The 12,472-nt window shown below is 47.2% G+C and overlaps 1 protein-coding gene and 1 long non-coding RNA gene across 7 annotated transcripts in view; one reads left to right on the forward strand and one right to left on the reverse strand.

The window, feature by feature from the left end:
• The window catches only part of LOC112139385 (regulator of G-protein signaling 12), a gene marked incomplete at its 3' end in the record, with an annotated part of 14,441 nt that extends 1,969 nt beyond the window's left edge, over positions 1-12,472 (reverse strand). The window contains 5 exon segments of one of the 6 annotated variants that reach the window (XM_024262174.1): positions 5,003-5,965; positions 7,715-7,948; positions 9,958-10,962; positions 11,045-11,194; positions 12,366-12,472. In XM_024262174.1, the coding sequence (XP_024117942.1) occupies positions 5,003-5,965; positions 7,715-7,948; positions 9,958-10,773 (2,013 nt within the window). 6 annotated transcript variants of the gene reach the window in all.
• The window catches only part of LOC112139386, a 9,252-nt gene continuing 8,831 nt past the window's right edge, over positions 12,052-12,472 (forward strand). The window contains exon 1 of the long non-coding RNA XR_002917982.2: positions 12,052-12,175. This is a non-coding gene — a long non-coding RNA (uncharacterized LOC112139386). The remainder of the gene's footprint in view (positions 12,176-12,472) is intronic.

The raw sequence follows: 12,472 nt of genomic DNA on the forward strand, positions 1-12,472 counted from the left end.
GAGGTGGATGGTGATGGAATGTACTCAGGGGGAGAGCGCCCGGCCATCCCCACGCTAAGACCCCCCGCCGGGGCAGCAGCTGCAGCCAGGACCCCCCCAGCAATACAGACACCCTCCCCTTCACCCTATTGCATTTTTTTATGAGGAAGGGGATATGTTGGGGTCAGTTGGCAGACTGACCCCCGATGGTGACAGGACCAAGGCAGCCAGACCAGCCCTGCCCCCCAACGATGTCTCAGTGGAGAACTGAGCTCTATCCTGCTTGCTGTGACGATGGACAGACTGACAGATGAGGTCAGACAGAAATCTCTGTGGACCATCATATTTGCAGATGACATTATGATCTATAAAGAAATGAAATGTGTAGAAGACTAGGGACTCTGAAGCAGAGACACGAGGCAGAGCTGGAGGGAGCAGAGATGAAGATGTTGAGCTTCTTTTTGGGAGAGAGCAGGATGGATCAGGAATTAATCTATCAGAGGATCAGATCATGCTAGATGTTCTGGAGATCAATGCAGGGAAACAGATGGAGATTTTTGGACATGATGAGAGGAGGAACAGGGATAATGATGATGGTAAAAGATGCTGAGGTTGGAGAAACCAGGAAAGAGGAAGACCAAAGAGGAGGTCCATGGAAGTAGAGTGGGTTGTTTTGAGTGAGGAGGAAGCAAAGGAGGCAGGTGATTCACTGCAGTGCCACCTATATGAAGCAGCCAAAAGATTCCAAATTTAAGTAAAAAGTGTCCTTGGGCAAGACACTTAACCCAGAATTGCCTCTGGTGGGAGGTTGGCGCCAGTGTTCGGCAGCGGAGCTACCATCAGTGTGTGAATGGTGAACGCTTTGGTCCTTCAAAGGAAGGTAGAAAATGCTATACAAGTATACGTCATAACTAATTCATATATATACTGTATATGTGTTTTTTCCTCAAAGCTTGAGTCCTCTACCAGAGGCCTGGGAACTTAAGAGTCCTTGAGGGTCCTTCTTCTCGATATTACCATGACTTGGTACTGCCACATCCACCACAACGGCTTTACTGTGTTCTTTATCCACCACTACAATGTCTGGTTGGTTCTCCATTACCATCCTGTCCGTCTGGATCTGGAAGTCCTACAGGATCTTTGCTCTCTCGTTCTCTACCACTTTCTGAGGTGTTTTCCATTTTGACTTTGGGGTTTCCAGTCCATATTCTGAACACATGTTTCTGTATATTATTCCAGCTACTTGGTTGTGGTTCTCCATGTATGCTTTCCCAGCCAGCATCTTCCACCCTGCAGTTGTGTGCTGGATTGTTTCCTCTTTGCACAGCCTACAGCTTGGGTCTTGTCTGGTGTGGTAGATCTGAGCCTCTATCGTTCTGGTGTTCAGGGCTTGTTACTGTGCTGCCAGGATCAGAGCTTCTGTGCTGTCCTGCAGGCCAGCCCTCTCTAGTCATTGGTAAGAAGTAGAGCGCTGTGTTAGGAACAGCTAAGATACTGCAAAACTCTCAAGCTCCCAGTTCTCTGGTAGAGGACCCGAGCTTGGAGGAAAAACCACCCATGGAGGGTGAGAGGGGTGCTTTTACTGTCATAAAAAGAACCTGAGAGTTTAGCTATTTTTTAATATAAAGTCCTTTTAACAGAGTTTAGTTCATTAACCCTTTTTGGCGATATATTTGTTTTTCTTTTTAGTTCAGAGTTCAAGACTCTAAACTGTGTTGTTGTGAATAAAACGACTGTTCAGTGGTCATCAAACGTCCTGATCAGTGTGGGGTTACCACCTGTCTAAATGACACCAGGACAGGTGAGTCTCATTGAAAGTCTCAGACCGGCTACAGTCAGGAGTCGGGCTCTGCGTTTCATCAGGTGTTGCCCTGGAAACAGAGGAAAGCCTTCATCCAGCATCTGTCAGTCACCACTCTCAGGAACAGAGCACAAACACTCGCCACCTTCAAAGCTGCTCCTTTAAAACTTATGACTAGGAAGACAAAATGAGGTTTTAATGGGCGGAGTGTGAGGGCGTGCTGGGGCTGCACACAGTTGGGTGTAGCTGCATCAGAGATCCTTCCAGAGACAAATGTAAAGAAGAACATTTTTGTGGAACGCTCTTATCTGCCGTCGTCCACACAAACACACATTATCCATGTGGCAGTGAAAACAGCATCCTTCCTGTTTACAGCAGAGGAGCTGGCAACACAGACCCACAGAAAACTGAGCGGAGGACTCCTCTCTGCTATAAAGCCATGTACCTGTCCACAGCTTTGTGGATTTAACCCTTTAATATCTGAGGGGTAGTCTGTGACCCTTAAGCTCTAAAAATCTTTAACAAACTGTAGCTTCTCAAGCGGCTCGTTGAGCTGCTTTTCTCCTTCACAATCTACTGGAATGATCGTGTTAATGAGACAGTAAATCAAAGGACATAAACACTGGAGCTCCGGTGTTAAAGGGTTAAGGAAACATTTGTGGAAGGGAAACAGAATTTCTGTTTTTTGAGACTTAAAAGTCTGTAATTTCATCCACAGAAAGAACCCCTCAACTTCCTGTGATCCAGCTTCAGCTGCAGGTCATCCAAACAACAATCACTGATGAGCTGTGGATAACCCCGTCTCTAAGCCAACAGTGAAACAGCGCCACCGCGTGGCAGCATGAGCCTGACACACTGAATACTGTAAGTCAGCATGCCTCCATGGATGAACCAAGAGGAACGAAAATGATTAACAGCTCAATTAAACTAAAGTTGATTGTAATGCCACATCCAGGGGCTCATCAGCTTAACTGTCACAGCAGGTTGACAGTAGTAGAGTACTTTAGTAATGACAAAAGAATAAACAGGTCTGAAATTTGAGGTTTATGTAAGAATGCTCCCAGGATTCTGTTCTTCCAGGCTTCAAAGGTTCCTCCAGATGACATTTTTCTGCTTATCAAAGTTGCTTTTTCAACTAAAAGAAGCAAGAATTCTGAGGAAGAGACTTCAATATGCAGAATCAATGACATGGATGACTGAGGATCCACAGACTTTCCAGAAGAATGTAAAGCTGCAATTAAAAAATATATAGAGGGTGACAAAAGTGTGGGGGAAAATAAACCATTGCAATGGCCCTCAATCAATATGTTGAAGTGATGAAAATCACAGACACTTTTGAAAAGTCCATTTTAAAAATGAATGAGATGAAAATAATTCACATTGAAAAGGTAAATAAAACTTTAGAGACTTTAAAACAAATGATGAAGACAAAAGTAAACATTCTGGGTTTAGAAACCAAATAAAAGTTAAAGCCGCCAGCAAACGTTGCATGACCTGCAACTAACCCCTACAGCTCTCGTCGCCCCTTTCTACCCTCACTGGTGGAGCTGCTGCCTCTGCTGCCCTGCTCAGAGAAGCACAAACTCATGAACACTTTAATCAAAATGGCTGCTTTAGTGATGGTTTTATCTCCATAGTAACCATTGAATGCTTTGGTTGTCAGGGGTGATGAACAGGTCAATATCTTTTTAAGAAGAATCAGTAAAAGTAGATTTTGGATTTGATTGGTTTCTGAGGGTTTTTGTTAACCACGCCCACATTCCTAAAAAATTCATATTGATTCATTCTGCCTGAGAAACAACTTGTGTATTACATTTTCACAAAATTCCAGTAAAAATGTGGAATTACAGGGAAATTTCACTATTGGGAGCTCGCAACACTAACGCCATCTAAAATCTTAAAACCGACAATTTATACCTAAATCGCTTCTCAGTGATACTGAAGAAGTTAGAGGTGATAGGTTAAAATCCTGAGGAAGACTTTATATTTGTAAAGGGCACGGAAAATGATTTTCTTTTTTGAAAATTCAAGATGGCATCTGCTTTCTGAGGTCAAAGGTCAACAAAATTTTGGTAGACGTAAGACGGTACATGTGTGTAAAATTTAGTGAAGATCTCTTAAAAAAAAAATTTTTCTTTTCTCAAATTGGAAATTGCCACTTGGCCGCCAAGTCGTAGGTCCTGTGACCATCCCATAATAATCTAGAATCAGTTCAATTATGTGGAATTTTTATCATTTCTGTGTGCCTTCTGAGTTGGACAGTTATTTCTTCAACTTCAAACCATTGGTCTAATTGGCACTAAAATGAGAACTGAAGCCACAGTTTTAAAATAAAAATCCCAAAATGTTCTGTTTTATAAGATATATATATATATATATATATATATATATATATATATATATATATATATATTTTTGTTATTAGTAAAAAAATAAACCTGTTTTCATTCAAATTGGATGTTATATCTTTCTCTAATAAGGTGGATTACCAAAACACCTCTATGATCTGCTGCTGTCCAGCCCTTATGCCAAATTTTAGAACCCTTTGTGGCCCACACGTCAAAAAGTTTGTCCACCCCTGATTTAGTTTCTCGTAGTACAGAGAAACATTTCTAGAAAAGTGCCGATCTAGGGTGCATTCATAATCGGCCTCCCTAATCGAAATCAAAGCGTGAGGTGCCTCATGATTCCCAGCTCTAGTCTGAGGGCACCCTCCGTCCCGTCAGCCTTCTCCTGACTCTGACTCCCCCCACTCTTCCCCTGCAGGGCGAGGGGACACTTCTATTCAGAACAGAGAAGAGGACTTCTAAGTCTGAAACCTGACTAGCTAATGAAACCTCCAGGTAGAAAGCAGCCGTGAAGCAGTTTGTTCAGGTGACCAACAGGTGGTTCTCAGGTGGGAGTGGATGTCTGTCTGCTGCATAATGCATGATCTGACACTGGAGCGTGCTGAGGATGTCCTCTGATGGCTGAGCCGCTGCTGGCTCTGCGTACAGAGGAGGCTCAGAGTGGTGAGAACAGGATTTATGGTCTCAATAACCTGGTCATGGTACATTTCCACGGCAGGAATGTGTGGGGGGGGTCTGCTGGGACTTCTCACGGCCTTGTCAGTTTTAGCACAGTCCTCTCAGCACACAGACTGATCCCCGAGCAGCTGGGATGCTCTGACAGACAAAAGGTAAAATACAGGTAGAAAGGAGCAGAGTTTGAGGAGCTCGGTACCTTTTTCTCCCCGTCCTTCGAGCTTCGTTTCTTCTCTCTGTCGCCCCGCCGCGCTCGGCTCCGCTCCCTGTCTCCGCCTCCAAACAGCTTCTTGGCCCACTCCTCTTTCTGAGCAACCAGCCGCTGGTGGTGGGGATGAGGTGGTTGAGGAGGGGGGCCCCCCGGGGGCTGCATGTGGTCTCCGGGGACCAGGGGGGCCCGGTAGCGATCTGCTGGGATCTTGTTCATGGGCGGGGGCAGGGTGCTGCAGTTGGCCGAGGACCACCCGTCCGTGGACTCTGCGTAGGATTCCTGGTCGCTGCTCAGGCCCGGCAGGTTGCTGTGCTGCTGGCGCCAATCTCTCAGCACGTGGACTGGCAGCCAGCGTTGAGGGTCCAGGCCAGCCCCCCTCCTGTCTCCGCCCCCAGTGGCTCCTCCCAGCTTCCCAGAGGAGTAGTGGTGTGAGTGGACGCCTCGCAAAGGCCTGCCAGCAACTTCAGGGTGAGCCAGGGGGAGGGGATGGGGGAGGTCAGCCAGGTGGGGGTCATGACGGTGGTGACCATTTCTCAAGAGGGGAGGGGGAGGCGGAGGAGGAGGTGAAAGAGAGGCAGCAGTCCCCAAGGTGGGGCTCCAAACGAGCTGGGATGAAGGTGGGCTGTTCCAGTGGCGCATGCCAGGGGTGTGGCCATGGTTGGGGGGTCCCCCCAGGTCAACCAAAAGCACCCGGTTGCTCTTCTCCTCCGGCAGAAAGTTCCCGATGCCGCTGTCACTGTTGCTGCTGGTGCTGTGGTTCTGCTGGGCGTCGTTGTCTGCGTCCTGGAAGGCGCGGGCTCGGACCCCCTCCATGTTGTCCCCCATGTCCCGGTAAAGGACAGAAATGAACTGCAGGAGGGGCTGTGAGCTGGGGGGGAACTCAAGGCAACCCCCCGTGTCTGGGTCGGGGGTGCACTCGAAGCCGAACCTCCGGGCCACTCCCACGTGGACCTGCAGGTGAGAGAGAGAGAGAGCAGAGTGAACCCTTTGACTTCCCCCCAAGAATACAAAAGCTCAAAAAACACTAGACATCTGTAAATCTCTGGAATTAATAACATGAATAAATCAAAACACTAACTCTTGCTTTTTTCCCCCCTCATTTAGTTATTTATTTGTATGTCTCTAGTTTACTTACTGTCCTGTATTTTCCTTTTTTTTCTTGCGCCATTTACTGTTTATTTGTATGAGCTCGAGTTCTAATGTGATGTTTGTAATGTACTTCATTCAATGCTCAATAAAAAAAAAAAAAAAAAAAAACTTTGACTTCCATCTTATGATGGGGGAGTGTCAAGCTCTTGTTCTACTTGTTCTCTCTCCCACAGCTATGGAGGTATACATGCCCTGGACTGAGTGGCCCGATCCGAATTCTCCCCTTCTCCCTCTCCTTTAGCCCTCCCCCTTGATTTGGAGTGGCAGTTGAAGTCAAAGTCGTGTCCGGAATTATTATTTTTTAAGTTGCACACTCCGAACAGAGGGGTCCAAAGTCCGCTATCGCGAGAGTAAACCGCATTGCGCGAAGAAGCTCTTTTCTTCCTTTTGGTGCGCTCTGAACCACAGAAGTTTACATTTAAATGTAAGTAATGACTTTATGTTGTAGCACGACCTTTTTAAAGTTATAAAACCGCTGTTGTTATGGATATTCAACCGCTGGAAGTGCCGCGCTAATGCTAGCGGACCGGCGATGTTGATGATGTCATTGAACGGAAGTCACGTCAGAAATATTAGACACTAGTTTTTCATCACCCTCCGTTTGGAGCAAGCACGGAGGGATAAACGAAGGGGGAGGGCTAAGGGAGAGGGAGATGGGGAGGATTCGGATCAGGCCAGTGAGTGTGATGTCATACAGAGAAAACGACTTACTTCCGGCTCAAATCAAATGAAGTCAATACAGTCGCTATTTTTTCGTGATACATACAGACGCCGCCATGTTGGAGTCAGACAACATAAGCAAACAGTGATTGGTCTGAGTCATCGTTTCTATGGCAACCACTCTCACCAATCAGGAGGGAGCTTGTTGGAAAGCCACACCACGACCACTTGGAACTGAAATCTGAATGTTTGCCAGGAGGCTCCACCCACTTTCATTGAGGCCAATAGAATGATAGGAATATGGCTCATTTCTTTATAGATGTCAGTTGGATTTTGGCTGATCATGGAGGTCTGATCACTACCTCATAGAAAATAACTAAACTATCATAACTTTTGGTCTCTTTTTTAATGTTTATGTCATTATCATTCATGCTGAGAGCAAAATACTCTGTAATCATTACACTTCCACATCCTTGCTTCCCCGAGAAACTGGGATTTAGTATTTCTACCTTCTTCACCAAACAGGACCAGCACCTGAGTCCAATCAGCTCTGTTCACCTCAACTTCACCTTCAGAGGGTTTCGGTCAAACGGCTCAGACATGAAAGGGAGTGAGGAGAAAAGAGACAACCCTGATGTCTTCAACTTCTTCCTCAAAATGTGTTTTCTCCCCATACTTGTGGAGATCCTTCACAGGACTCATCTGGCTGCATGTACTTTGTGCAACCATCATAATAAGGAGCCCAGGAATCAAGTGAAAAACTGTTGAAACTATTGTCCCTGCAGTTTGTTCAAAACACAACTCAAATGTTTCCTTCAGCGATCAAATGTCAACTGCAAACTCTTGTGGAAGTAATGCGAATTTCTGTTGACAATCTCCTAGTTTTTTTACCTGATGGTGGCAGAGTTCAGGGTCCACGATAAACACGTGACATGAGGTCCTGAGCCCGCCCTCTTCATCTCGTCCATTGCTGTAGTGCCCATTGTCATCCGTGGCCTGCATAGTGACCAGCCCGAAGAATCTCCGATCATCTGGACAGCAGGCGCTGAAAGCCAGCTTTTCAGCAGGGTAGGTGGCCAGCACCTGACCCCGGTCACTGCACAGGCACACACTGTCATGCATGACCTGGTAGATGCAATGAACACACGTTAGGACCCGAACCACTGCAACATGCCACGATCAACAGGAGACTATGCACACGGGACTGGACATGAAGATTTACTTACAAATCATTTTCATTCACATTCTCCAGGTATTAAATGATTTCATCTGGAGTCCAAGAAATAAGGATTTGATCCCTTGCTGGTTTTATAGGTTTGTCCACTTACAAAATCAACAGTTTATCATCCTGATAGTAGATTCATCTAAACAGTGATAGAAAATCACAAAGAAAATCAGGAAATCCACTTTAAATGATTGATATCCATTTATTAGCATTTCCTTGAGGGACATAAGGATTTGAACCCTCTTACTGGAAAGACTTAGTACTTTGTGGCAAACCCTTCTTATCAGCACAGAGGTCAGAGGTTTCTTGTAGTTGATCATCAGGTTTCTGCACAGATCAGGAGGAATTCTGCTCCTCTCTTCTCTACAAATGATTTCTAAATCCTTCAGATTTGGTGGCTGTTAGTTAGCAGCTGTGAGCTTCAGCTCTCTCCAGAAGTTTCCTAGAGGACTGAGGTCCAGAGACTGACTGACCACTCCATGATCTGGATCTGATTCTTCTTCAGTCATTCCTTGATTGAAGACTCGTCATTGAATCCGTCTGGTGGATGGAAGGAGGTTCTCAGGATTGGAGGGTACATGATAATGCTTCCACCTCCGTGCTTGACAGGGGGATGGTGTTCTTGGGGTCATCAGCAGCAATTCTCTTCCTCCAAACGGTTGAGTTGATGCCAAAGAGCTCCATGTTGGTCTGATCTGACCACAGCTCCTTCTCCAATCTCTCTGAATCATGAAGGTGTTCGTGGACAAATTTCAAGAGGGTCAGCACAGGAGTCTTCTTCAGCAGGAGGACTTTACCAGAACTGATAGATGTTCAACCGTTGTGGTGTAAAGTCTCACCAGTGGTTTTCTTGGTGACTGTGGTTCCAGCTGCTTTCAGATCATCCACTAACTCCTGCTGTTGTTTTAGGACCATTTCTCTCTGTTCTCATGATCATGGAAACCCCAGTAGGTCAGATCTGGTTTGGAGCTCCAGACGTACAGGTGGATTGATGCTCATGTTCTGGTGACCTTTAACCTCCAGCTTGTTGCTGATGGGGCTGTAGTCCATTCTGGTCTGTGCAGGTCTACAATCTTCTCCCTTAAATCCACTGAAAGCTCTTTAGTCTGTCCATGTCGGAGGGTTTGGAGTCTGACTGAGATGATTCTGAGGACAGGTGTCTGTTCTACAGGTGATCAGTTCTAACAGGTTCCGGTGACAGGTTGATGAGGAGAGTCTAACTGGTCTGGGTCAACCAGAACTCCTATTGGTCACAAGGAGATCAAATACTCGTTTCCCTCAATGAAATGTACATAAATGTATACAAATTATTCAATGTGGATTAGTGGATTATCTTTTTGACCATCCGGATGACAGACTATGTCATTAACCCTCGTGCTCTCTCATAGGATCCAGATGACCCCACCTTATTCTGATGTGTGATCCCTCCAAGACAAAGATGGACAGGATTTTATGTCTGCCACAGACACCAGTGAAGATAAAAAATACTTGAAAAAAAGTTCAGCACGCTGTCTTGTGGGGTAAAGATGACCCACTTTTAATGTTAACATACCTAGGATTATGCGGACAAACCTACAAACTCAACTACAGATCAAATACTCATTTTCTCCACTGTTTGCTTTAATGGCCTAAAGAGGATTACAAATCAATGCGTTTTCATAGCCAACAGCAAATTTTGTTCATAAAATAAACTTTTTTTCTCATCTGTTTAGATAAAAGGTAGTACTTGCATTGTTACAACCATCAGCTCGTCTGTTAAAACCAGTAATAAACCAGAAATGGAATAAACATGAAAACTTTTTAAGTTCAGGAGTTAATCTTGCAAAATAATTGATTTGGATATTTAAAGAGTTGTTAAGACTAATAAATATGTAAGGAAGGATTATGTTTTCTAAAGTGTCGGTCCCACCTTCATGAGGACCAAAGAATGGATCTTCTGCTCAGCTCGGAGGCGCCTCATGCTTCCTCTGATGGCCTGCAAACTGTCACTCTCTAAGTTTGCTCCCGTTGAGGCAAGCTCAATGGAGCCCAGATAGCCGGCCATCATCCCTACGTTGACAATGTCTTCACTGGGGTCTAGACCGAAAGCGCCTCCTTCCATGTCCACATCTCGCTCGTGGTGGTTCTGAAGGTGGAGGTGGCGAATGTCGGACTCCAGGAACACGGAGTCATCATTCAGAACCTGGGCCATCTCCCCCTCAGAGAGAAGGTTGGGGTTGCTCTGGCAACCAGAGCGGTATGGAGGGAACTCAGGGTCGGACGGGCGGCGCGTGTGGGACTTGCAGCTGGCTCCGGCCCTGTCCTTGTCGGAACTGCTGGAAGAGTGGCTGGAGTTCTCGAAGATCATGTTGAAGATTCCTCCAGACTGCAGCTCTGCCACAACCTTCTCTGCTCTGTTGATGCCCAGCTGCTTTGAGTCCAGCGGCGGTTTGCACCGTGCAGTCCGGGCTCCGCAGCCCGACCTGCTGTGGTTATTACCGCTGTAGTCATAGAACGCGTCCAGCTCATCGTCACTTGAGCAGGAGTCCAGGTAGGACGCTACCATCATGCTTTGGTGGCGTCCTCCAGAGTTGTGGTGGTGTCGGCGATTACAGTCTCCCTCGGAGATAACAAGCTTCAGGACGCCGGAGCAACGTCCGATCAGCTTCACCACGTCCTCATGGGACGCTTTTGAGACATTGATGTCGTTGACGGAGAGGATGTAGTCTCCTGAGCGCAACCCCATGTAGTCTGCGGGGCTGCCTTTCAGGATGCAGCTGAGGACACACGGACTCTGACCCGTCAGGGTGAAGCCGTAGCCCGTCTTCCCCCTCGCAACCTCCACCGTGTGAACACCACCGTGCTGTGTAGACGCGGAGGCCGGCAGGTCCAGTCCAGCTCCACCACAGGGGTGCCGCTTGGGTGGCGCCTCCACCTGCCAAGACATGGTACGAGGAATCCCACTTTTGTTCAGGAGAGAGTTCTACTTTGTCATTGGGAGTCCTGACTTCACTGACGGACACGCTCGGAGCCTTTCATCTGTCAGGCAGTTTCGAAAAATGGAGCGGCGGCTCCAAATCCAGCAGATGGGTGTAAAGCAGGCTTCAGATCTGACACCGTCCAGTCAGCAGCCCCATCCTGGTGTCACAGTCCGCCAGACAGGAGACCTGGGGACAGGAGAGACCTGCAGCTTCAAAACCTTTCCTTTGTGAAGCGCCAATCGGCAGCAGATGACTGTGAAAGCTCTGCACAAGAAAAAGAAACTTCAACCAGTAAGTAAAACACACTAGTGAGACCGTCACCTCAATACCATCACCTCCCTATCCCCCAAATCTGAGATACAGACACTATGGATCCCACATCCGGAGTTTCTCTCAATATCCTGAACTTATTGGGAATACTGTAAATCAAAGCTGTTATGGTTCAGTTTTGGTTCCATCAAGGCAAAGTTATCTTCACCTGGTTTTCAAAAAGGCCTTTTAGGGGATCTTCAGTTAGTGGGTGAAAGAACCAGAGCATCATGGGAAAAAAGCACAAACACTGAAACACCTGACTGGATGAATTAAATAAAATAATGACGTTCTGTTTACTCTAGAAACCACGAACATGCGCAGTTCCAACTGACCAGGCTGTGACGTCATAAGCGCACAGGTAGAGGGCGGTACCTGGAGGGACACCTGTGAGCGCGCTCGTCGTGAGGCTACTGCCTATTTCCTTTAGGTGTTTTCATTTTTATAACTGGAACGTGAAGATTGGCTTCATCCGGATCCCTTCAGAGCGTCAGACGCAGACTTGTTACGCAGCAAAGGTAGCGCTGTTTTTTTTCGTGTGAGGAACAAGAACGGCGCATGCGCGTGACAACACCTAATGAAGCTTTCTTTTTTTCTTCTTTAAATAAAATGTTAGAGTTTTGAAAAGTTTTTCTTCAGCCGCGCGTGCACACACCCGTGCTGGAGCGCTGCTCCCGCCCTCACAGTTCCACATCTTAGGAATGTCGGTCCGTTACCATGGCAACGGCGGCGTCCACAGATCTCCGCGGCGTGTGATTGGCTGCTGCGGCTGTCAGTCATAAAGTGAACAGTTATGCCGAGGGTTCTGACAAGTTCGACTGAGAAATCAGAGATAAAAGTGGCGACAGCGGTCCTCAGGTGGGTCACGGCGGGAGTCACGCGGCCGCCAGCTCGACGTGCGCGTCTCAGCGGAGCGCGCGTGCGCGTTAACGTGCTTTATTGACCCGAACAAAGAGACGGACGGAGCGGGAACAGCTGGCATGGTCAGTCTGCGGGAAACGCCGCCAAAGGCGTCCGGGGTCAGTCACGCGCGGGTTCCGGGACTCACCGGGCGGCGTCCGGAGGGGCTGCGGCGGGGAAGCGGCCATGCCTATGTCGCTACGTGCAGTCAGGTCGAGCCGGGGCCGCTGGGTAAACAAAAGAAAGACCGCACCA

The sequence above is a fragment of the Oryzias melastigma genome, linkage group LG1 (assembly GCF_002922805.2).
Source record: "Oryzias melastigma strain HK-1 linkage group LG1, ASM292280v2, whole genome shotgun sequence".
Lineage (NCBI taxonomy): Eukaryota > Metazoa > Chordata > Actinopteri > Beloniformes > Adrianichthyidae > Oryzias > Oryzias melastigma.